The 25,885-nt window shown below is 40.6% G+C and overlaps 2 protein-coding genes across 3 annotated transcripts in view; both read left to right on the top strand.

Moving 5' to 3' along the window:
* Positions 1 to 25,885, top strand: part of LOC138027738 (putative ATP-dependent RNA helicase DHX57) — a 42,177-nt gene that overhangs the window by 656 nt on the left and 15,636 nt on the right. For both annotated transcript variants that reach the window (XR_011127500.1, XM_068875344.1), the window contains exons 2-15: positions 714 to 940; positions 3,146 to 3,267; positions 3,654 to 3,849; positions 10,923 to 11,047; positions 11,896 to 12,029; positions 13,406 to 13,460; positions 14,140 to 14,342; positions 16,080 to 16,186; positions 17,018 to 17,127; positions 21,732 to 21,791; positions 22,725 to 22,838; positions 23,598 to 23,761; positions 24,558 to 24,634; positions 24,983 to 25,078. Coding sequence is in view for 1 of the 2 variants with exons in the window: in XM_068875344.1 (XP_068731445.1) it covers positions 714 to 940; positions 3,146 to 3,267; positions 3,654 to 3,849; positions 10,923 to 11,047; positions 11,896 to 12,029; positions 13,406 to 13,460; positions 14,140 to 14,342; positions 16,080 to 16,186; positions 17,018 to 17,127; positions 21,732 to 21,791; positions 22,725 to 22,838; positions 23,598 to 23,761; positions 24,558 to 24,634; positions 24,983 to 25,078 (1,790 nt within the window). In the remaining variant the exon portion in view is untranslated. The remainder of the gene's footprint in view (positions 1 to 713; positions 941 to 3,145; positions 3,268 to 3,653; positions 3,850 to 10,922; positions 11,048 to 11,895; positions 12,030 to 13,405; positions 13,461 to 14,139; positions 14,343 to 16,079; positions 16,187 to 17,017; positions 17,128 to 21,731; positions 21,792 to 22,724; positions 22,839 to 23,597; positions 23,762 to 24,557; positions 24,635 to 24,982; positions 25,079 to 25,885) is intronic.
* Positions 12 to 707, top strand: LOC138027418 (putative ATP-dependent RNA helicase DHX57; the record flags this gene model as incomplete). The annotated part of the gene is made up of 1 exon (XM_068874991.1): positions 12 to 707. A coding segment is annotated over one exon (696 nt), but the record flags the coding sequence as incomplete, so codon positions are not given.

Raw genomic sequence — 25,885 nt, 5'->3', positions numbered from 1 at the left:
AGTTTTATTAAACAGAGACTGAGAGGAATGATCATATTTACAGCTCCTATGCATTGAAGAAGTTGCTCCAGTGTGGTTTTGATAAAGCGAGGTGTCTGGATGCCCTCAAGGGGAATGGTGGAGATTTAGGTGCAGCTCTTGAGTCATTGCTTTGTAATTGCTGCAAACTTAGTCAGATAGGAAAGAAAAATCCAGCTTACAGTAAGAAAAAATTTCAAGAAGCAGTGGAACAAAGGAAGGATGAAGTAATGGCACTTGAAGCAATTTATGGTGATGCCTTTACTGAGGTTATTAGTGATAGCATTTGGACCATCAAATTGTCCCTACCTTTCCTTCTGGCAGCCTTTAAACCCCAAAAGAGTGAGACTTATAGGCACAAAACCCAATCGGCTAGAAAAAGAGAAATACCTAGAAATGCATGTAAACTCTTCTTGGGAGGACACTGTAGGTTTGAGAACAAGTGTATATTTAGTCATGTGATAAATGATGGTGAAAGTAACACAAATGGAATGAAGAGTACTTCAGAAATTGGAGAGTCAAATCATGAACTCACTGACCAGTCCTTGCCATTCATCCTTGAAATTCGCTTTTCTGACGGATCTCTTTATCCATTTGAACCTCCAGTGGTTGCTTTTTATTCCACAAATGAATTGATCCCATCTGTGGGTTGTCTGAATGTCACATTACAATCTTTTGCCTTGCCTCTCTGTTAGAAAATGAAGAGGAGATCATGAACTGTTTCAAAAAGACTCCGTCAGAGTACAGTCTACCTGTGAAAAAGAGTATCATTGCCCCTGACATTGGATTGGTGGATAATGGGGCTAGCAAAAAAGGTGCTTCTATCATGAAGCCGAAGATAAAAAAACTTCAACAACCATCAGAGGAACTGACCATTCAAGAGAAGAATAGGATGCTCAAGCAGCAGTTTGAGAGATTACAGGTACCCGTGCCAACAATGATTAACAGCCTTTCTTAAAAGAACTTGGTACTAAAAGATGTAACATTGAAAACTTTGTCCTGCACAGTGCCAGTCCTAATTCCTGTAAATTAAAGTTCCCTGCACTGTATTTCAATAATTTAGAATGCTTTGTGACAAAAAACTGCCGAAGTGTGGGGGACAGCTAGTTAATCTTTCAAATCTTAATCAGACTGTATACAGTGCATGTAGAATGTGGTGTAACACGTGCAAGTCAGGCCTTCTGATATTATGCGATGGTGCGATTTCGCACAATCGACCTCAAATCGCATCCGATCGCACAATTCACCAAAAATCACATAATTCACAAAAGAACGCACAAAATTCATAAAATAAAACGCAAATCAACAAGTTTCTTAGGAGTTCCTGCATAAATACGCCATTTTTAAGATGATTTACCTTGGAAAATGGCTGAAAAGCCTTTGCTACCTGCAATTTCGTAAATATTCAAAGTTCAAGGCGTTATTTTGCATGTGGGGGACCTCAAGTCTCATTCTTAAAGAGTCGCCAATTGGTGTAACGCAGACATGCCCTTTGTTCAGATAATTTAGCAAATCTGTTCAGAAATAATACTGCACACAAAAACAAAGTGTAAGAAGCTAGTTGTAGCATGCAGGAATATTACTGGTAATAATTATTGATCATTTATTTGGCATGTTAGCTGTGTCCTTTTAACTTTTAATGTGGTACACCAATAGTGCAGAAGACCTCATTTTTTTTACTTGTCCCAACTAATGTCAATCAAGATTCATAATTACTGTTCCCTTATGTTCAAAATGTCTTTAGGGCAGTAAAAACATGTTTTTTTTAAATCCTGAAACCTTGAAAAACAAGCTTAAAATTGCTCAGAAAAAAATCACATAATTTACAATATTTATCGCATAATTGGCCTTTCTAATCGCATAATCTGCCCTGCAAATTTCGCACAATTTAAATATTTTCATCGCACCCTATCAGAAGGCCTGGCAAGTGTACATGTTGTATATTTCCAGTATCCACAAGACTTGAATTTAAACATTCATATTTCTTTCTGAAACTTCTGACATCATATGAAATCTAGTACCCTAGATGCCAGAGGTTTTATTCTCTCTTAGAGTGACGGAATAGCGAGTCGCAAAGCAGCGAGAAAAACCTCTCATGGTATAGGCGGTTGAGAACCTCACTTCCATGCCCCGTTTGATTGACATCGAAAAAACTCAGTAAATTGATACGTGACATAACCTACCAATCAGCATCTTTGGTTCCCACGGTACCTTCATCTAATTTACTTCAATGATGTCAAATTCAAAAATTCAATGTTCCATATAAAACTTCCAAGTCGAATATCAAAATAAAAACTCAAATTTGAAATTTGTATGCCAAATTTCGAAGTTGAATTTTGGCGGACATATACAAAAAACAAAAAAATGTAGAACCTACTGAACTTTTTCTGTCTTCAAAGCCTTGATTTCTGGAACTTTGCAGCGTTTCAATTATGGCCACAGTGGGCACGTAAAATCTGGTTGACAGCAATTATTGAAAACCTGTATGAAACAGCATTCCATTGGACCGGCTTTCTCAAAGAACTCAATGCCCTGTACCAGAGGTTTTTTTCTTGCCTATTCCGTCACTCTGAGAGAGAAAAACCTCTGGCAGCTAGGGTAGAAATCTAGTAGGTTTTCCTCGATTTCTTGCTGTAAATTGGTAATTCCAGGAGTCCTCAAATAGTTTCTACACTTCAAACACTGTTTTGCATGAGAGAGCTCTGTATTCAGTGAAAACAACTTGAGGAAATTAAAAGTGAAAGTGCAAAAAACTGGTACACACAGCCACTGATTTAAGCAAGTGATTCAGATTTTTAAAGTATTTATCAGGTTCTAATGGGACTGTATGTGAAATGAAGTTGAAGTATAGGTGTAAAGTTGTTGAAGAGTAGGTCTTTAGGCCCCTTTGTGAGCAATGCATAAGAAGAGGAAGGCTGGGTTCTACTCCCTGGGAATTTTCTAGAGGTCAGACTATTATTACATGTAGTTAAGACTATTATTAGTTTATAGCTATACTACTACCTGAGAAAAGTGTGATTTTTACATGCAGGTAGTTCAATTGGCTGAAATTCTGTCCCTAATCTCATGGGCAATCAAATTGCTGAATTTTTTTTTAGATAGTAATGTAAATTCGGAAACTTGTTAGTCTGTTGCAGCTTACAAGTCGATGCTTGAAGAGAGAAAAAAACTTCCTACTTGGAAATCACAACAAAATATCACAGAAACACTCAAAGAAACCCAAGTGGTTGTTATCAGCGGAATGACAGGGTAAATTGGTAATAATTATTGTCGTGTGGTGCCCTTTAAAGGACATGCAAGCGATAGTGTTTCAATCTGATCTTTTTGATGCCCACTCCATTCCTTGTAGATTTCTATCAGTGTATGTGCAATTGCACACAATATCACATAATTTTATCTTTGCATAAAATAATGGCTTTTATTGTTTTTGGCAGCATGAATCTTTCAGAGAAGATTATGCAAAGATAAAATTATGTGATATTGTGTTGACATGTATCAAACCTCTCCAAATACAGAGATGCTTGCAAGGCAAAAGTGCATTTCCAAAGGACCCTGTGATCAACACTCTCCTGTTTTTCATTTGCCATTATAGCTTTGAGCACCAATAATAATTTTAGTATTTCTTTTGTTATCAGATGTGGAAAGACAACTCAGATTCCTCAGTTCATTCTTGACAGTTTTATCGAAGAGGGACGTGGAGGGGAGTGTTTTATCATTTGTACACAGCCGAGAAGAATATCGGCCATGTCAGTTGCAGAAAGAGTGTCAGCTGAGAGAATAGACAAGATTGGTGAATCTGTTGGTTATCAAGTCAGACTGGAAAACAAACAGGTACTTTGAGCCAAGGACGAGCTTAAAGTGGCTCACAAGCCAACAAGCCATTTGATCTCCCATGGCAATAGGGCTTCCTGTAATCTGTAGATATGGCACTTTTGTAATGTTATTATTATTATTATCATTATCATTATCATTATCATTATCATTATCATTGTGTGTCTCCATCCACAGTGTACAATCACTGGTGAGTCCCAGTCTGACTGCAACAAGCAGTCTCAGCACTCCTAGACTCTTCTTAGGATTCTTGCCGATCCGAGCAAGACTGTCGTCGGCACCATGCATGGCCCAAAGCCCACATTAATCTTCTTCATATAGCCCTGGAAATTCTTTATTAGGCTACCCAATGCTCCTGTTACAACTGGAGTGACAGTCACTTTCTTCATTTTCCACATGTCGGAACGAAAATAGGACGCAACGTGACAATTGCGTGACGCGATGGACTGACGTCACAAGAAACCGGTTAGAACCGGTAGAGAGAGAGCACGCGGAGAGAAAAAAGAGAAAAGGAAAAACTCGCGGAGACTTAAGTTGTTAATAAATGTGTTGAAAAGTTAACCGGTGTGGAATAGCGTCAAGGAATCCTTGCGACACAAGTGGCGACCCTGCCAGGACACTTCAGGAGAAAAGGAGAGTTCTAAAACAAGCGACGAGAGAAATTCAAACACAAAGGTTTTTACAGACCAAATGTCAACATGAGCGAGATCAAAACATTACAAGAGAAGATCAAAGGCAAACTGAAAATGCTTAACTTTACCGTAGAAGATACTGGGAAAATACTTGAAACCGAAGATGTAAAGGCCATTGAGAGACATGGGAACGCTTTAGAATCTATTATTGACAAAACGCATCAGCTTAAATTACAGGTTCAGGAGTTGCGAATCGAAAACAACGAGGACTTTGAAGAGATTAGAAGTTGGTCCGAAAATCTGGAAACCCGTATCGGTAAATTTGAAGGGACTCTCAAACAAGTAAGGCATGTAGCCGCTGATATTAGTTCAGCCGAAGCGGAAAAACGCGAAGAAGAAAAACGAAACGAATCTTGGATGAAGAAATCGAGTTGGAAAAGGCAAAATTTCAAGTGCGGGTGAAACTCGAGAAATCAATGAAAATGTCCCTGGAGGATTCAGAGAATTGTAGTAGCGTTGGAGCAAAACTACCAAAGCTTGAGATATCGAAGTTTCAAGGAACCTTTCTTGATTGGATGAGCAAAGAAAAATCCTGCCTACCAAACCAAGGATGAAAGTGTGAAGGGTGGGCGTGTCTGTGTTTATTGCAATGGTGAAGAACACTGCTCTGCAGAGTGTGAGAAGTTCCCTAACATCTCCCAGCGCAGGAGGATTTTATGGACAAGAAGTTGTGCTTTAACTGCATGGGTATGAGACATCAAGCACAAGAGTGTCGCAGCAAGAATGCCTGTCAACGCTGCGGCAACAGACATCACACATCTATTTGTGACAGGTTGCCTAGCAACAATCAGATGATGCTGGTGACAGGTGATCATGAGGGTTTGGTCATCTATCCAGTGGTGGTGGTGGTGGTCGATGGCATCAAGTGTAGAGCATTATTGGACACAGGGGCAGGTAGTTCATACGCGTCAGCAGCTCTAGTCGAACGGCTTAACAAGCTTCCAACACATGTTGAACATAAACGGGTAGAAATGATGCTTTGCTCTACAATCCAAAAGGTACGAAGTTATACAGTGAAGGTTGTAAGTGTCGATGGAAGGTTTGAGATGACGACAAAGGTCAATAATGTAGATAAGGGAGTATTACTCACAGTCTCAAACCCACGTTATGAAGAACTGATAACCAAGTATCCTCACCTGGAAGGAGTAGTAATGGATGACAAGGATAAGAAAGGTGAATTGCCCATCCACCTTATACTCGGCGCCAGTGAGTACTCAAGAATCAAAACTGAGACGAAACCAAGGATTGGTAAACCATCTGAGCCTATTGCTGAGCTCACTATGCTAGGGTGGGCGATGATGTCCACTGGTAAAAAAACCGGGCCTCTCTAACGTTTACTTGATGAAATCATCAACAGCAGATTATGAGCAACTCTGCAGTTTAGATGTCTTAGGACTCGAAGATAGACCAGAAACAGACCAGGAGAGCATGTATGGTGAATTCATCGAGCAGCTACACCGAAGTGAGGAAGGTTGGTATGAAAGTGGGTTGTTGTGGAAGCCGGTTCATGGTCATCTACTAACAAACGAACATGGTAGCAGAGCAAGACTAGAAGGACTAGTAAGGAAGTTGCAGCGAGATCCAGACATGATTGATAAGTACGATGAAATCATTCAAGATCAGCTAAAAGAGGGGATAGTCGAGAGAGTGGAAGAGGAACCCAATGAGAGAGTGTTCTACATCCCGCATAAACCTGTAAAAAGGGAAACAGCAACAACGATGAAACTTAGAATTGTATTTGACGTGTCATCTAAACCGAATGGAAACAGTCCTTCTTTAAATGAGTGTTTAGAGACAGGCCCTCCTCTTCAGAACCTGTTGTGGAATGTACTTGTGCGTAATTGCCTCAAACCAATTGCCTTAACAGCAGACCTCAAACAAGCCTTCCTACAGGTACTCATTAGGACTGAGGACAGGGATGTCCTACGGTTCCACTGGATCAAAAACAAGGACCCTTCCGCAATCGAGGTGTTGAGATTTACGCGAGCGCTCTTTGGGTTGGTACAGTCACCATTCTTATTGGCAGGAACATTGAAGTTGCACTTGGAAAACTTAAGGGAGAGGTACCCCTCAGAGATTGAAGAGATTTTGAGAAGTCTATATGTTGATGACGTCATCACCGGGGGCAGCACTACAGACGAGGTCCAGGGCCTGAAGGAGACAATAGCATCAGTGTTCGGGGAGGCCAAGTTTACCATGCATAAGTGGAACTCTAACGATCCTCAGCTAGAGAGCGGGAAGGTTGTTCCCGTTGATGAGCAGCAGAGTTATGCAAAACAACAGTTAGGAGTTAAAGAAGGTGAAACCAAGATGTTGGGACTTTTGTGGAACAAGAGGGAGGACTTGATCGCTGTGGTTTTTCCCGAAGAACCTGTCGAGACGACGAAGATTGGGATTCTACGATTCTTAGCCGCAGTGTAGGACCTGCTTGGGATTGCCTCGCCCACAATGCTGGTGGGGAAGTTACTGTATCGTGAGATATGTGACAGTCGTCTTCCATGGGATGAGAAGGTATCGGATAGAATGGGGCAGGAGTGGTTGAAGTTGGTGAGGAGCCTTTCCAATAAGGTTGAAGTATCACGGAGCCTAGCAAGGTTTAGGGAGCCGGTTGAAGGAGTTGTATTGCATGCTTTCGGTGACACAAGTGGTTCTGGGATATCATCAGCAGTCTATGCAGTGATTATTCAAGCCTCTGGAGTGAGCCAGGGATTGATAGCAGCAAAGTCAAGGTTGGCAAAGAAAAATCTCACAATCCCAAGGTTAGAGCTGGTAGCAGCTCATATCGCAGCTAATCTAGCGGATAACGTAAGAACAGCACTCAAAGGATACCCGATTACATCCGTTTATGGGTGGAGTGACAGTATGGTCGCACTTCATTGGATCAAAGGGGGAGGATCCTACAAGCAGTTCGTGGCCAACAGAGTTCACAAGATCAGTTCTAAGGATTTCATTGAATGGAGGCATGTTGACACCAACCACAATCCACAGACATAGGGAGCAGAGGCTGTAATACAGACCAGTTGACTGGCATGTGGCTATCCGGACCAGAATGGCTGCCCAATCCAGAGAAATGGCCAAGAGACATAGTGACTAAACCTAACAAGGAGATGGAAACCGAGGCCAAACGCACCAAAGAGAATTTCGCTGCAGCTGTGGATGTGAGAGATGATTTTGATGAAGTGCTTGAGAAGCATGCCTTCTGGCGAGTGATCAGAATTAGCGCGTGGGTAACGCGATTCGTTCAGAATTGCCGAAGCAAGAAATCGAATAGAGTTAGTGGCCCCTTGACAACGGCTGATACTGAGAAGCAGGTGGAGTGGTGGATAAAGCGTGAGCAAGAGCGATACACTTTGACAGAGAAATTCCTAGAAGATCAACAGAGGCTCAAACTTCAGAAGAATGATGAAGGGATCTACTTGTGCAGAGGAAGAATTCAAGGACATTACCCTGTGTATCTGCCACCCAGGGTAAGCTTATCAGAGAAAGTAGTGCAAGACGCCCACCTCTTGACTCTTCACGGGGGAGTAGGGTCTACTATGGCGCATGTTAGACAAGAATATTGGATACCTCGTCTCTGTCAGCTAGCAAAGACTGTGATCAACCACTGTTACGTGTGCAAGAAATTTCATGCCACGAGGTTTCACAATCCACCCCCTGGAAACCTGCCAGTGGACCGTACTGAAGGATCATATCCTTTCCAAGTAGTGGGGGTAGATTACGCTGGGCCAATAGCATACAAGGTTTCTAAGAAGTTGGAAGGCAAGGCATACATCCTACTGTTTGCATGCAGTTTGACAAGAGCAGTCCATTTGGAGCTACTAATTGACCAGACCACTGAAGGTTTCACCAAGTGTTTGAAAAGGCTCATTGCGAGACAGGGAAGGCCTACGAAGATCTATTCAGATAATGGGAAGAGCTTTGTAGCAGCGTCCAAATGGCTCAAAAGTATCATGAAAGATGAGAAGACTCAAGACTATCTGGCCCATCATAACATCCTTTGGCAGTTTAATCTCTCTAGGGCACCATGGTGGGGCGGTCAATTTGAACAGTTAGTAGGAGTTGTAAAGCAAGCTTTCTACAAGGCTATCGGGCGGGCCCTTCTGATGTTTAATGAGCTTGAAGAAGTAATCCTCGATGTAGAGGTGGCTGTCAATAATCGTCCATTATCCTATGTTGAAGAGCTTCCTGTGCTGACTCCAGCCACCATGATGTATAGTCAGTCTAACCTTCTGCCCGAGGAAGATGCAGATGCAGTTGAGGATGTGGATCTACGTAAGAGAGCGAGATATGTCCGTCGGTGCAAGGACGTTCTTTGGTCACGCTAGACTACAGACTACATAAGGAGCCTGAGGGAGAGGCACAATCTAAAACATAAGACCAAGGAATTAACCTTAAAAGTTGGTGATGTGGTTCTGATCCAGAGAGAGGAGCGCAACCGTAGGAAGTGGAATATCGAAATCATTGTAAAACTTATCAAGGGGCGTGACGGAGTTGTGAGAGGAGCTAGGCTGAGAGCAGGGAAGTCATATTTGGAACGGGCGATCCAGCATTTATGCCCGATGGAGCTGTCTTGTGACGTGCGAGAGACACCGCCGAGTCAACCAGTACAGCTTAATCCTCGAGCTAGAGATTTCACTCCGAGACGAGCGGCAATAGTAGCTGCTCAGCCGATTAGAGACATTGCAGAGAAAGAAGGCGAAGGGACTGTTCCTGTGACCCAAGAGGGACTATGAACTGTTAGAACTTTTAAACTTGTTACTTGTGTAAGAGAGTTATTGTTACAATTGTTTAAACAGCGGAGGTGTGAATATATTTGCTCCACTAGCGTGTATCAAATAGGGGGAGAGTGTCGGAACGAAAATAGGACGCAACGTGACAATTGCGTGACGTGATGGACTGACGTCACAAGAAACCGGTTAGGACCGGTAGAGAGAGAGCACGCGGAGAGAAAAAAGAGAAAAGGAAAAACTCGTGGAGACTTAAGTTGTTAATAAATGTGTTGAAAAGTTAACCAGTGTGGAATAGCGTCAAGGAATCCTTGAGACACACAAGGCCTTCACCTCCACTGCAAGGTCTCGATGCTTGTTGGTTTTTTTTCTTCCTCTTTCAGCAGGATGCGATTATTATGATTATTGTTATTATTATTATGATTATTATGATTATTATGATGATGATGATGATGATTATTATTATTATTACCACATCCCCCATGGTTGTTGGTCCATGGCAGGGTTACATGTAATCCGTGGAGTGAAACAGAGGGCAGATTAGATTCCTGCTCAGGAAACAATGTGGTGGCAGAGCCTGGCTTCAAACCACTCACCCTGAGCATGACATGAACCGCTGACACCATGTACAATGTAGCCACCACAGCGTTACCCGAAAGACTAACAAAATCCATCAGAGAATGCCTACAGGCATAAACCGTCTGAAGTGAATAATAAGAATTGACTCCTTACTTACTCCTATTTAAAATACGGTGAAGTACATTGTAAATAATAGGGCAAATAGAAAACCTGGAGATTTATCAACAGCGTCAATTTTTGAACTGGAATGATTCTGATTCCCAGTCATTTGCAGATTTTTCTGATGAATATTCTTCATTTTCCGCCATTTTGACAAAGTGTGCAAAACGTATCTAGATGCGACAAACTGGTAACAATACCCTTATTTGGCACTTGTCTTCTAAATAAAACTCATGGTTGTAAGTCCGTGTCTTGTCAACCATGATACAATGATACAATGATTTGCTATTAGTCTCTCCCCCATGGGGCTTTTCCGGACTAATTTTACAATACTTTGTGGGGGACTTCAGCCAGACTGCTTGTTACACAGTTTACAATTAATTTTTATGGAAGTGAAAGATGGCCCCATCCAGATAAGGTTTAAGATCTGACAAATATGGCTCAACTCTACAGAATCGGTGCCAAAAAATCAATTTTACTAGGCAGAAGTGAAAATATTCAAGGAAAGTATTCCATGGACCAGTGAATCTGTTTTATTATACGGTAAGATTTTTATGCCTCATTGTGAGACTGCGACATTGCCCAAAAAACGGTGAGTCTCACAGCAAAACCGTGAAACTTGGGAGGTCTGCTGATCAATCATCTCCTGTTATCTTTAATTACAAAAGGTAAAAAGTGTACCTGGTACTTTAAGATTACCTTTTTAGTTAATGCACAATTCATATGCTTTTGAAAACGTATTACATGTCTTCCTGTATAATTGACATGTATAAGAGGGTCCAGTAAGGCAAGACCATGGCTAGGGGGCTGCCAGGGTTTGTCTTGAAAGTTCTGGATGATGGTTTTACTTACTTATTTCCTCTCAGATTTAATGTTTAATTTTATTATGATATTTCTTTAATAATGCTGTTTTCAGTCTTCCAGAACAAGCCTTTTGTACTGCACTACAGGAATTTTGATGCGTCGGTTGGAGGGTGAATCCAGCTTGCCTGGTGTGAGTCATGTTATTGTGGATGAAGTTCATGAGAGGACAGAGGAAGGGTAAACCAGAATGATATTTTATCTTTTCATTGTAAGTTTGAGCTGTACATCTTTGCAAGTATTATTTTGTACCTACATGTAAATGCGCTCAATACTGTTTAAATATTATTATTATTTTGAGAAGCTCACACTTTGCCAGATGGCTAGACTAGTGTATTATTTTGTGTGTGATAAATGACATGCTTTTACAATGCACCTGTATGATGACTTTAAGAAACTTGGAAAGAAATCTGATTGCTCATTATAGAAGACAAGGCTAAGTGCTCTTTCACTTATCTATCGGAAACTATGGAAAGCTATGCCATCGACCTCAGTTCGGGTAACAGTAAAATTTAATTATTGCTCTGCAAAATATTGCTCTGATAAAATCGTTCAAATGTAACATCCTCGCAAGAGTGGTGAAGGAGCTTGTAAAATGTCGAGGTCCTGGTAGGTGAATGAGGAGATGCATTTTTTTGATGATGTCATGGAAAGACTTAAATACAATCAAAGTGCTTGTAATGGGAGTCCAGCCTATGACATTCCTATAACAAGTTTAGGTGCTTTGCCATGCAATGGGGAAAATGTGCGCTTTCATTTATTTACCAAGTTAACATCAATATTATTTTATATTTACGTGTACCGACAGGTTTAATATATTTACCACCTTCTTTACTACATACTCAAGTCACTTAAAGACAAAAACAATGTAGACACGTCATGAAATAGTGAGGTACCAATTACCTGGCGAAGAAAAAAATCTGCCTCCCTGAATTAATCAGATTACTGCCCGTCTAGATGTTTTTATGCTCTTGAGCATTGCTGTTATTAACTTTAGTTATGAATCCTAAATGATTGTAAATTTGCAGTGATTTTCTCATGATGGTTCTGAAAGACCTGTTGACAGTCAGACCAGATCTTCGTGTTGTGCTTATGAGTGCAACTCTAAATGCTCAGCTTTTCTCACAGTACTTTTTTGATGCACCTGTCATTCATATACCAGGTAATGCCATGAGTGTTGTTAGTGATTATGATGTTATTACATTTTCAACATCTGCAACACACTGGTAGCTCTCTCTAAAGAGAGGAGGTATTTGCCTTCAGCATCAGATCTAGGTATCTGTATCTAGACTGTTAGTCTCAGCAAAATAATTGGTATGACTTTGGTTAGGACCATCATTCACTGTCCACTGTAAAGAAGTGTCTGCCTTATAGCAGTATCTGCTTGGAGAGAGTTGACTATTACATTTCTATTTCCATTTCCGTCAAACATTCCCCATCCTTTATATGAAACTTACCTGAATTGTATTGTTATACCCCCTGTGGCATGGTTGGCCGAATTGGTCAGGCCTGGGTTGCTCGAAACATGGTTAGTGCTAACCAGCATTAAATACCATGGAAACCTATAGGTTTTGATACCTCTTAACCAACAGTTAGCGCTAACCAGGCTTTGAGCAACTGGCGCCGGGTCGCTGGTCAGCTGAGCTCAAGTAATGACCACAACGATTCTTGGTGCTTACCTTTTCTTTGACAGCTGCAAATGCTAAGATATTCTCAGCTTCTGGAACAAGAATGATAACTCCTGGGGCTCATCTTGCAACTTTGTAATGCCCTCATTGTTAATTTTATGTTCGTGATGTGGATAAATAACTGAAATTATCATCATATTCCGAGCTATTAAGTAAGTAAGTAAGTAGACCTTATTTAACGTCGATAACTCGTAACAGTAATTAAACTGACAAACCTGAGGTCGACGGTGCGCTCATTTTACTCCCCCCTCTCCATCAGTGCTCCGTTTTACGGGTATTTAAAGCTACTAGCTACACGGAAAGGAAAGGAGTCGAAACAAGGATGCGAGATCCGGGAATCGAACTCAGGACCTCTTGCACCAAGGCCGCGCACTAACCGACTATGCCATCCTTGCTCCTACAAGGCGTTTAAGCAATAATGATGGCCACCACAATACCATAAAACAACACTACATATGCTTTCAAATTTGTTCAAAATAACATGAAAACATAATTATTAGGAAAAGTACACGTCCTTCATGGATACATTTCCTTCATTTTCATACTCTGTAAAACAACAGAGAAAAAAAGCAACTCTAAGGTTTTAAATAACGTTTTGTAAATCCACGAATTTTTTGTTGTTTATCTTTACTTAAAAGCCATCCCAACCATAGGATTCTTTTCCCATATTTTTTATTGTACAACATCAAGGAGGAGGAAGAAATACTAACAAAATTATGATAGCAAAAAGTGTTGCTGTTATGACAGTCATTGCTTAAACTCTCTATTATTTGCTATCTTGAGCCACTGTAAAATCTGTTTACAAATGAAGATAACCCAAGCATGCCTATTTTGCAAATGCTTTTGATAGGTTGGACATTCCCAGTAAAAGAGATCTTTTTGGAGGATGCTTTGGAAATGACAAAGTAAGAAGTGAGAGATTGCAGTTTTTGCAGAAGTGCCAGTACTGTCAGGACTGTCATTAAAAATGTGCAGTTGTCCCCTTTGATTGGAAGTAATTCAGAAGAAGTAGATATGCAATGAGGGTTAAAGTGAATTATAATTTGCTAATCTTGCCTAAGCTTGAATTTTTCTTCGAATTGTCTATGGCTTTCTGCACAGTTCAAAAAAAGTATCTGTGCTGAATCTGCTGCACAGAATTTAAACTTTGCAGAAAGTTTCATCTTGGCCTTCTGATTTTTCGTTTTCTAGCAATGAAAAAAGGGGGTCACCAAGTTCGTGTTTGAGATGTGAATAAATAAAGACAAAATAAAGGGTATTTTTACAGGGCTTCCCTGTTGCCACCGTGACTTAATACATCACAATAATGACTGCATCTTGTTCAGCAATAATAACGTTGGTGTTTCATTTGGTACCGTAACATTGCTAGTAAGTATTGTAGTGCCAATCCTTCTAATAAGAACGTTGCTTGAAAGCCTTGAAACTGGTTTGAGCCACCTTAACAAGAATATCATTATTTTGTATTATGTAGTACACAAGTTACTTGTCTTTTCCTGTACACCGTATGTGAAAGGTTATCAAATCTGGGTTATAGTTTCTTTTACCAAGTTCTAAAGGATTTCTGTCCTTCTTTCATTTTGTCAGATTTCAAGTCGACTTATCTTCTCCCTACGCAAAACCCATGGCATCTTTAAGTGTTCCAAACATAGCAGCTGGCAAGAAGAATAAAAATTCAAGAGAACTTCAACAAATACAGGATGCCATATCCTGCACAGACTTCAGACCTCCTGATAATGAAATGGATGATCAGAATTTATCAGAATATGAGATGGCTTGGAGATATGCTAGTGAGTCCCTTATGATATTATGCAAAGAACAATAAGGAGTATACATGTACATGTATTGATGGGTCTAATTGACCAGTAGACTTCTAGCAGTCCCCTCTAAGACGGGCGAGCCACGCACTTTAGTCACACAAGGGAACTGAAGAGTAAAATATTTGAAGCCTTCCTCTTTGGCTCACTTGCATGACTAAAGCGGGTGGCTTGACTGACTCATAGGGGACTGCGACCAGTCTTGTTGACCAGGGAATGTACAAACATTAACCATTGACTAGATGACGGGCCTTGGCAGATTTCCCCTTGTGAAAGGGGTGCCTTGTGCCTACCTTGGAAGGTAGGGAAAATGGCTGCATAATACACTTTGACAAATGTTGTTAAGTGCCCTGTTGATCTCAATGTCCACAACCTATCAATTCAACCTACAACACAAGAGTCAGCTTTAGCTGTAAGTTATTGTAACTGTTCACATTTTTATAGGTCTCAGTGAAAGTGATCATTGCAGTTATGAAGCAATTTGAGTACATATACGGTAGTTGTGAAAGAAGCCTGAGAAAATCCAGTCTTGAGCGAGATTTGAACCCATAGACCTTTTTGCGGATACGGCAGCCATTTTGATTTCTATTGTTTCGAATAGCTATTATGGGATGCCCAGGGGGCAAATACATATTAATGTGCCCCCTGAGCATCCCATAATGTCTTTCGAAACAATAGAAATCAAAATGGCCGTTGTATCTGCAAAAAGGTCTATGACCATGCAATTGAGGCATGAATCTTGGGTTCCAGTCCCTTTCAAGCCTCAATTTTATCAGGCTTCTTTCACAACAGCTCAAGTTGCTGCGTAACTGCGATGACCACTTTCACTCAGACCTACATTCTACTCTGCAGTTCAAACAAATGAAATTTCTTATTATATAGTTCTATGATGTTTATTTTAACTGGGGGATATTGGGTCAGGGTATGCAATACAGAAAATACAATGTTTATCACCAGTTAGAACTAATCTTGCCGTCGGGGAGGGGAAGGGGACGTGTTTGTGGACTGTTGCTGAGGAATGTGGGGGGCTGGAATGGCTGACCCCAAAACCAAGTAGGTAGAACACCTAAGAGCCTGCCCTGCAACCCAGCCACAAGCCCTGCCCACCAAAACCCAGCCGCTGACACCCGTCACACTGAACTGGAAGAACAGTAGAGAACCTACATGTATGTACTGTGTAAATAATGGGTAATAATGCAAAAGAAGGGAGGAGAAGGGTGGGGACATAAGAAAAAGCAAGCTACGTGAAACGCCCCGTACGCTGAGCAGAGTAAAACTATGAACATGTGCAGTGGCGTATGCATCGGCTGCAATAGACTACCACTAACCCTGTGATCACCAGAATGCCCTGTAATCACACCCAAAGTAGTAACGCAACAGTGGGGAACGCCAGCAGACCACGCGGTACACCCATAAACGCTAACGCTACGCTGAGTACTGAGAATACTAACTCCTAGTCGTTAACTAAGTTAAATTGCATTTAACCCAATTTAATTGTCTCTTTCCTTTTGAGAAAGTTTTCCTGTGGTCAATTCAATTTATTTCAATTCAATTCAAGCCTGGTCAATGCTTTATAGCCATTGTTAGGCAGGAATAACAACAAGGTAATAATTATTTGGCTTTGCTGTGAGGTAATGTCATTTTTTATTTCTAATAATTTACTTGACAAATTTAGTTTAGAAAGGACTCAAAACTGCTTTCATTCGGCAGATTACAGTAAGAGCACCATTTTGTCTCTTGTTGCCATGGATCATGAGAAAATCAACTATGATTTGCTTGTTACAATTCTGGAGTGGATTGTGGCAGGCGAACATGAGGTATGCATTTACTTTATTTCTTTATTTTACATTACTTTAAATTTGTATTTATTTTGTTGTGGTGGCACACTGGTTAGTGCACTAGATTCCCAACCCCAGGGTCGCATATTCGAGGCCTGCTTCTAATGCCAAGTTGTTTCCCTGGACAAGAAACTTACTCCACGCTGTCTCTCTCCACCCAGGTGTATAAATGGGTACCAGTGACGTATGGCTGGGGGAACCCTGTGATGGACTAGAATTCTATCCTGAGTGGGGAAGGGGGGATATTAAGGTTCTTACTCTTTTTAATGTAGTCTGGTATCTTGCTCCATTCCAGTAATTTAGGTGCAGCTATGCTAAATGCATGTTTAGGTTTAGAATTCAAATCGAAATATAGGTTTCTTCCAAGAAGACAAGGAGCTCTAACCATTTGCTGGTGTAGTGACAAAGGCAGCAACTTCTCCTCCGTTCTAATATTTTACTGCCCTTAGTGTTGGTTCAGCCAGGGAGTCAAACCCACAACTGCTCTCAGCAGTCTGGTACCTCTCTAAAACTTTTACAAAAAATTATGTTTTTCTTAAGTTGTCCATGTGTAGATGCAATTACATGTACTTAATTCACTGGCACTCTAAAGAGCAATAATAATTTAACCAGCAACCTCTCCCCTCCCTTGATGAGATAGTTGTAATATTTGTGCAGGGGTGGGAGGGGGAGCTCACTATCCTTGGTCCTTGATTTTTTTCCCTTTCTGGGTGCTCCTAAGGATGGGGGTGGGGTGGGGGCATGTGTATAGTTCTAGTGGCCCACTCACGCCTATCAGTTTACGAGTTTTCTCATTTTATCTTTCGGCAGTATCCCAAAACTGGAGCTATTTTAGTGTTCCTTCCTGGTATGGGAGAAATAATAACCTTGTTGGAAGAACTTCAGAATAATAGAACATTTAGCCCAAAAAGCTCGGACAGGTAACATTCTTTGATGTTTATCCACGTGTATTTTCTATTGCGGCCACCCCACAAATGATTAATGCTCAGCTGTTCTGAAGAGCTTCTGCCTGAGAGACCGAGGCAGACTTGGAAATGAAGGTCGGCCGAAAAAATTGGTACACAACGTACTTATGTCGACTTATGTAATATGCCAAAGTTTCAGCTTTAATGACTCTTTTTTAGCCGAGTTCTGGATATCAGCTTGTCAGGGGTCCCCAGAGGCTGATTTTCAGTGCAATTTTGGCCACTTTTAAATCTCTCTTTTAGCAACATGAAATTAATTTCAGGCAAAAACAAAACCATCTTTGTAAAGCCCTATCCTTAGGCTTTTATGGGTGAGAACATTAGCTCATGGAAATTTTCGCTAGCCTGTGGCTGTTATCACAACTTGGTCATATTTGAAGCATATGGGAAGCAACCGGAAATGGTCTGTTTTTCAGACCAAATATTTTCCATGCCCATGTTTTATCTCTTGAGGTCTTAGTATCCCTGCAAAGTTCAGCCCTTAGTTTAGTAATATCAAGAAAAAAATACTAAGGTTGAGGCTTTTTACTAAGAAAAAAACTTAGAGAAGATGGCTAACCAGGCCACTTCCGGTTAAAGTTTCAACAAAGCGTGTCTGTAAAAATCAGCCATTTAATTTCGATTATCTTTTTTCCTGCCAAGTTATGGTTAAAAGAGACTCTGAAGTTAATTGTCACCGAAAAGGCCGTTAATAAGAAATGTTTATGTGATTGTTTTAGGACCGATCAGATAGTGGTCCGACAGCGGTTATAAACTTCTTGGAAGAAGTCTTGAAAATTACGGACAATAGAGCCGCTGCGAAAACTCTTTATTTACCTAACAACACATCTCTTGCCGGTAAATCACAATGCAAAATTGCATCTTTTTCGTCCAAACTGCAATGTTAAGTTTATCTCCTTTGTTCAACTCGTTCAACGTATCATGTCTGTGGCCCGAAGTAATGAAGCGCTAATTAAATCAGGATATAAGCGAGCTTTGTAGTTCCATTCAGTAGTACTATAACCGACCTGTTTGGGCTTTAATATTTTCTGAAGAAAAAAGAACTTATCGGTCTCTTTAAATGCAACCACAACATCTGTCGTGAAACTACTTGAGAATCGTTTTGAACCTTAAAGAAATTTCGAATATAATTAAATCTAATCGTCTAACACAAATTGCAGTCACTCTTCCAGTCTATTTGCAAAGTGTCTGGATAAATTCACTTACAAAAGACGCTTACCTGGCTTCACTTTTACAGAGATGCCCCTTTCCTATAATCCCTTAAAAGTGAGGTAACATTAGAAACTTTAGCCCCGGCGATAAATTTGTCGCAAGTGCGTCGTTGCGAGTTAGATATACACAGGTCGATTAATACCGTACGTGTCGAGGTCATTGTAGTTTGCTGGTTATGACTGACTTGGAATTCAGTTGTTTTCTCGTGCAGATTCGTCTCCTTGATATTGCAGAGAATGATTATGATAGAACTTGTATGAGAACCTCAATGGCATGATTTGTTTACTGAATATTTATTCAGTGTAAATGGCTCACGTATGTTGTAAATGATTGATAAGGACGTCCAACACGGTCCGTTTCCGCCACCAATCCGCTAAATTGCTAGAAGATTACTCACGGGCACTCTTTCCCTTTCTCTATCAGTATTTTCCTTTTGTTGCTTTCTCAAACAGCACAGATCCATGGTGGCATCAATACTGCATATATATATCCAAAGATAGGACAGGGGTGGAATGGGTTATCCTTTCGGCAAAGACTACTGAACAAAGCCGGCAAGGTGTCCACTTTCTTTTGAAAGTGCTGGCCATTTATTTCTTCCCCGATGCATTTTGTTGATTTAGGACAGATTAAAGTCCACATTACATTCGGATTCTACACAAAAAGGAACTGGCATAGCGCGTTAGCGGGCTAGACTCTGGATCGGGCGGTCCTGGTTACTAGGGCGTTGACATGTCGTCTTGAAGGCAATTTTCTTTAACAGTGCCTCTCTCCACCCAGATGTATAAATGGGCACCAGTGATTATTATCTTGTCCAGGAAAGAAGAGATGTAACCAATTTAAGCTCCAGCGGGTACGAGCGGGCACTAGGCCTTGTGACGACTTACCTTATCACCTACAGCATGCATAATGGCCCTCCAGGGCGATTACCGCCTAGGTTGCTTCTTATTACCGAAACCAGAGTTGAGGGTCAGCAATTCAGTGTGAGTCCATAAAGACTTACTTTTTCATGTGATCTACAGCTACGGGTGCTCACTTTTAAGGGATTGTAGGAAAGGGGCATGTCTGTAAAAGTGAAGCCAGGTAAGCGGTTTTTGTAAGTGAATTTATCCAGACACTTTGCAAATAGACTGGAAGAGTGACTGCAATTTGTGTTTTACCCCAATTGCTTGTAATCTCGCAATCTGATTGGCTAATTTGCCGTTGTCGATGAGAGTCTAGACAACGCTGTACGCGTCATGCTCGCGTCTTTTTGTCACGCAGTGTAATAGCCAATCAGGAACGCTCATTTTTGAAAATAAACCAATCATATTGCGAGAAAGTTATAGACAACGCTTGCTCTTTCTTTGAGTCATGATTTTGGTCACGCTCTGAAATAAAAACTTTCTTTGGCGTTGAATATTGTGGTAAAAAACAAATCGAAAGTGGTTTGAACAGCGTCGTCTGTACTCTTATCGACAACGATATTCGTCACCACAATGGTCAAAATTTGTTGCGGACTCACGAGGCGCACAACATTTTGACCACTGTGATGACGAATATCGTCGATGAGAGTACAGACAACGCTGAACCACTTTCGATTTGTTAATTAGACGATTAGCTTTAATTATATTCGAAATTTCTTTAAGGTTCATAACGATTCTCAAGTAATGTCACGACAGATGTTGTGGTTGCATTTAAAGAGACCGATAAGTTCTTTTTTCTTCAGAAAATATTAAAGCCCAAACAGGTGGGTTATAGTACTACTGAATGGAACTACAAAGCTTGCTTATATCCTGATTTAATTAGCGCTTCATTACTACGGGCCACAGACGTGATACGTTGAACGAGTTGAACAAAGGAGATAAACTTAACATTGCAGTTTGGACGAAAAAGATGCAATTTTGCATTGTGATTTACCGGCAAGAGATGTGTTGTTAGGTAAATAAAGAGTTTTCGCAGCGGCTCTATTGTCCGTAATTTTCAAGACTTCTTCCAAGAAATTTATAACCGCTGTCGGACCACTATCTGATCGGTCCTAAAACAATCACATAAAAATTTCTTATTAACGGCAAGTGTTTTCGGTGACAATTAACTTCAGAGTCTCTTTTAACCTTAGTATTTTTTTCTTGATATTACTAAACTAAGGGCTGAACTTTGTAGGGATACTAAGACCTCAAGAGATAAAACATGGGCATGGAAAATATTTGGTCTGAAAAACAGGCCATGTCCGGTTGCTTCCCATATGCTTCAAATATGACCAAGTTGTAATAACAGCCACAGGCTAGCGAAAAATTTCCATGAGCTAATGTTCTCACCCATAAAAGCCTAAGGATAGGGCTTTACAAAGATGGTTTTGTTTTTGCCTGAAATTAATTTCATGTTGCTAAAAGAGAGATTTAAAAGTGGCCAAAATTGCACTGAAAATCAGCCTCTGGGGACCCCTGACGAGCTGATATCCAGAACTCGGCTAAAAAAGAATCATTGAAGCTGAAACTTTGGCATAAGTCGACATAAGTACTTTGTGTACCAATTTTAAGCGAAATCGGCCGACCTTCATTTCCAAGTCTGCCCCGGTCATTCAGGCAGAAGCTCTGAAGAGTTATTACATGCTATTCTTAAGTGGTTGGGCGCTATGCTATTACAAAAAGTTTCACTTGAGATCTAAACAGATACAGAGTTTAGGAGGCTGTGCCAGTCACTGATTCTAGTTCTAGATAGTACAACGGTAATCCACTGTATTCAGAGGTAGTGTTCTCAGGAACACGAGACTGCAGTTTGGCGTAGCGTGATTATCTTTCGTTGCTGCCAGACAGGTCTCTTACAGCACAAAGGTCAGGTCATGTGTTTGGAAAATTCTGAATCAACCCTAACCCTGGTCTCCCACGCAGCTGTTTTTTGTGTTGTCACGCAACGCTCAAATTGTGGCTACATGGCTACTGTGCCGCTACATGGCTAAGTTCAAACAGTGGCATAAAAAGCCTCAGGGTATACCTCGTTCTCAAAGCTACAAAAACGGTGAGACAACCCATAGCGATGATTGTTACTGATCCATGCAAGAGATAGAAGAACGGAGCCATGTAGCCACGTAGCCGCGTAGCATGCACGTAGCCACAGTTTACGCGTTTGCACGTTGAGTGCAATTAAATCATGAAAATCTGGGTTTATGAAACAAGTTGATAAAATGACGATTTTGTCTTTTCACCTCTATTTACATGTTTGGTAAAACCAAATTTTCGTTATTTTATTTGATAGCTGATAAAGAATAAAAGGAACTTCCCTCCATTGTTAGACAGATCACTCAGCGTCATTGATGCCCTCTTTGTTACACTACCAACTAAATCATTTCGCTCAAAAAAACTATCTTCCAGGTTCAGGATATTTCCTCTTCACTCCATGCTGACTAGTGAAGAACAGAGTTTGGTTTTTGAGTGAGTAACGTTCATCTCATTTTGCTGATCTTCAACATACCCAGGCACGTGTTTGAAGGGCGAGTCTTACGATTGCAAAGTGGCTTAAAACGTCTTGTTTAAGTTGCCCCCGTTCCCGTAACAACCGAAGGCCTGATGCTTAGGCCATGTTCCGGACTGCAACTGGAAGTGTGGCGTTATCCCTTTTTCCTAGCCTTGACATCATGACACATGTTTTCTTTACTGTCTCCCACTTATTGCTATAATTTCTCTAGAAATTCTCAGCAAAACCACTACCGAGAATGCGAGATCACAAGATCTCATCTGGTTGCTGTCCGTATTGTTCCTTATTGGCAGCCCTATGGACATCACTTTATAAAGCGTGTAGTTGTCCTTGGTGCTTTGGACAATTAGCCTCCAACATGAAGAGTCATATCTAATTGGCCAGAGGACGAATTGATTGACTTTCCTCCCTCTTTCTCTCTCTCTATCTGACGACCAGTCAAAACGCGTTTTAATACAGTTCATTGCGTTATATATTTTCCCTTTCTCTCGAGGGCTGTCCCGTACATGCAGCCACACGATTCTCAAACTTACTTTGTACAGACGTAACAACTGGTTCTTTTGACGCAAACCGTAACTACGACTCTAACTGAACAGCAATTCAAGCATTTCTTAAGCTTAAGAAGACACGTTGTGGTACTACTTGACGCATATACAGGGTACCATTAATTAATCTCATTGTACACTGTGTTTCACCCCTGGAAAGTTTGTGGGTGAAATACAGAGGAAGATTGACTTTGTTGGAAAGATGGATAGGACAAGCGTTGTACTGTTACGCTTCTTGCTTGCATCATTTCTTTGGAGGAGACTGTTAGAATAATGATAGGTACAGAAAATATGAAAAAGCCTTAGGATCTATAATTGTATCCCGCTGACATACTCATCTTCTAGGAAGCAAAAAGAAGGCGTGAGGAAGATAGTTCTGTCCACAAACATCGCGGAGACCTCAGTGACAATAGACGATGTTGTGTTTGTCATCGATTGTGGGCGAATGAAGGAAAACAGGTCAGAATAATAAATCAAATTTACTGTAGCTCTATTTCCTCTTTTATGGAACTTCAAAGGACGCTACCTATTAATTCTAAGGTATTTTTGCGCGGTTTATGAATATGCAGGAAAGGCAGATCTTAACAAGTGTTATTGAAATCCAAAAGGAAAATCGGGGGTAACGATGAATTTTTCAAAGATAATTCATCAACAATATTTGAAAAAAGCTTTAAAATACAGCAATGTATGGCATTCTTTCCCAAACTGAAGTTTAAGGACGGTGCCTGCTAATTCAAAGGTATTTTTGCCCTGGTTTATGATTACGCAGGAAACGTAGATCTTAACAGGAGTTATTGAAATCCAAAAAGAAAATTGGGGGTTACCACTTATTTTTCAAAGATAATTGATGAACACTATTTGTAAAAAGCTTTAAAATACAAAGCAATGTATGTCGTTCTTTCTCAAATTGAAGCTTAATTATCTCTCAAAAATGCATGGCTACCCCCAATTTTCTTTTTGGATACCAAGAGTACGTACTAAGATCTACTTTCTCCGAAAAGTTGTCAACCGCGCAAGAATATCACTGTATTAGTAAGCATCACCGATAGGAAACCCGAGTATCTCGAGATGCGTAGAACGTATACGCAATAACAATAGTGGTAGTTTATTGCTTCACTAGAATTTGATCGCCATCTGGCTAAAGAACCAAAGTAAAGAAAGGCGTGAACATCTTAAAGAACTTGCATTTAGGTGTTAATACAATTTTTGTCTGTACAGGTATGATTCCACCAAAAGAATGGAATGCCTGGATGAGGTCTGGGTCTCGCAAGCCAATGCACGGCAGCGCCGAGGCAGAGCGGGACGAGTCACATCCGGGGTCTGCTTTCATTTGTTTACCAGTTATCGGTTTGAACACAAAATGGCTGGTCACCAGGTCCCAGGTATGTTAGCTATCGAAAGGTGAAGTCAATATTTAACGCGAAAGTATAAAGGAACATCAGTGGATAGCTATCTTCCATTTCCAACAACGCTAATGTGAATGATTTTTTAAAATGAATACAACAACCCCACAAGTTGAATGGCTAAGTTTCCTTTACCAAAACGACTGTTTATCTTCAGCGAGTCGGAGATGCTGAACAATAGTGATGCTAATAAGAATTACTATACTAATCATTTCCTAGTCGGTCAATATGTGGGTTGAGTTTGTTGATTCTCTACTCTGCACCGAGAGTATTTTCTCCTGGTACTCCAGTTTTCCCCTCTCCTCAAAAGCAGCATTTGATTTGATTTGTTTTAATTGTTGATTTCAGCTTACAGTGCCCATAATTAGTGCTCCAGCGCTAGAAGATAAGACACTTAAATAAAGTTCCTTTCCTTTCCTTTTTTTTTTGCCTCCATACGTGCTCGTAGCATTTGGCTGAATTAGCTGCTCTTGGTCGAAAGTTAGTTAAACTGAAGGAGTTCTTTGTGCTATTTCAGTCTCCACCTTTTCTCGACGAGGTGTTTATCTTATAGGGCCTTACAAACACTCTATTAATCTGTGGGTAGTTTGTCTTTCTCCCCAACGCCCCGAATGTACTAATTTTTGACCTAGATTGAGAAATCTCCCCATTCACTAGTCATCAACACAAAATTTGTACAGTTAAGAAGTCACGTATTGCAGTCTGTCGCTCACTATATTGAATGTGAGAGTAATTACCATTACAATGAAAAAAGCGATATTCCTTACTTTATTAGAAATCCAACGAGTTCCACTGGAAAAGTTGTGTCTACGTATTAAAGTACTGGGGCTCTTCATTGGTCGAGATGTAAAGGTTTGTTTTCGGCAAGCGGCTCGTTTTCTTATCATAATGTCAATCGAATGACTGAATAACACAGGTATTGCCAGACAGAGTTCCAAGAAATACTAATTGTAAAGCACAATAAGACTAAGAAAAAGTGTCTTGGGACCTTGGTGCTTTGATGACAAATCATAATTTGTATTGTTTACTTCGACTTACAGCTTTGCGTATTTTGGCGTTGTTAATTGTTATGCGATACACTATATAAATGTGAAGAAATTGTCAATGTTGTAAAGTGAACAACTTAAGCAGCTCTAAAAATCCTGAAAAAACAGTCCCTCACTCGACGCGAACTTATACTCGGCTGTTGTTCGTTCACAGGACGTTTTTGGCAAGCTACTGCTGCCGCCGTCTGATGAATCGATCAATGAATCCATCAAACGACTTCATGAAATTGGGGCTTTTGACTCTGATGAGGTATTAAATGCCAAACCGTGACATATTAAATTTATTTAACGCTCCGTGGAACTGATCAGGCGTGGGATGCTCGAAGCAGGGTTAGCGCTAACCAGCCTTAAATACCACAAAAACCTAGAAGTTTTGATACCTCTTAACCAGCGGCTAGCCCTAACCAGGCTTCGAGCAACCATCCTCAGACTTCGTTATTTGTGGCTTCTTGGTAGGTTTTTGATGCGCATGCTACGTAAGTAATCCGGCTGACCATCAACTAAACCAATCAGTTGCGTTCTTGCATTTGGGTTTCGGTTACGTAAAGTTTTGGAAATTTGCTTGTTTTAAGCTTTTAGATCGTCGCAGATATTACCGTTTCTTAGGCAGCAACGAAAGAAAAGCCTGAAAAATTTAGGGTTGAGCGGATTTTGCCGGAACCCATGACTTCTGCGAAAAAAGGTGGAGTGCTCTGTCAATTTATCCAACTCTCTGGGAGTTGTTCATTTTGTGAGTTCGCAACGAACCCAAAGAGGATGTAGAGGTGAAGAGACAATATGTCTATCATATTTGAACTGTTACCTTCTTCTTTTCACGGTTCCACCACCACCAGGCTTTGAATACTACCGCATACAAATATTGTTTCTTTTTTAATACAATGTTGTGTCTCCGCTTCCCTAAATTGGTTACGAAATCGTAATTGGCGAAATGATCCCTTCTTCATCGCTTTGAATATATGGAAACCATTTTTTGGCGGCAGAAACTTTGAAGAGTAACATCCGTCGTCAATGGGCAGTTGGTTCATTTGACGAGAGTGAATCAGTTTCGTCTAAAGAT

This window comes from Montipora capricornis, chromosome 12 (genome assembly GCF_036669925.1).
Source record: "Montipora capricornis isolate CH-2021 chromosome 12, ASM3666992v2, whole genome shotgun sequence".
NCBI classification, from domain to species: domain Eukaryota; kingdom Metazoa; phylum Cnidaria; class Anthozoa; order Scleractinia; family Acroporidae; genus Montipora; species Montipora capricornis.
This window is presented reverse-complemented; position numbering and strand designations above follow the sequence as displayed.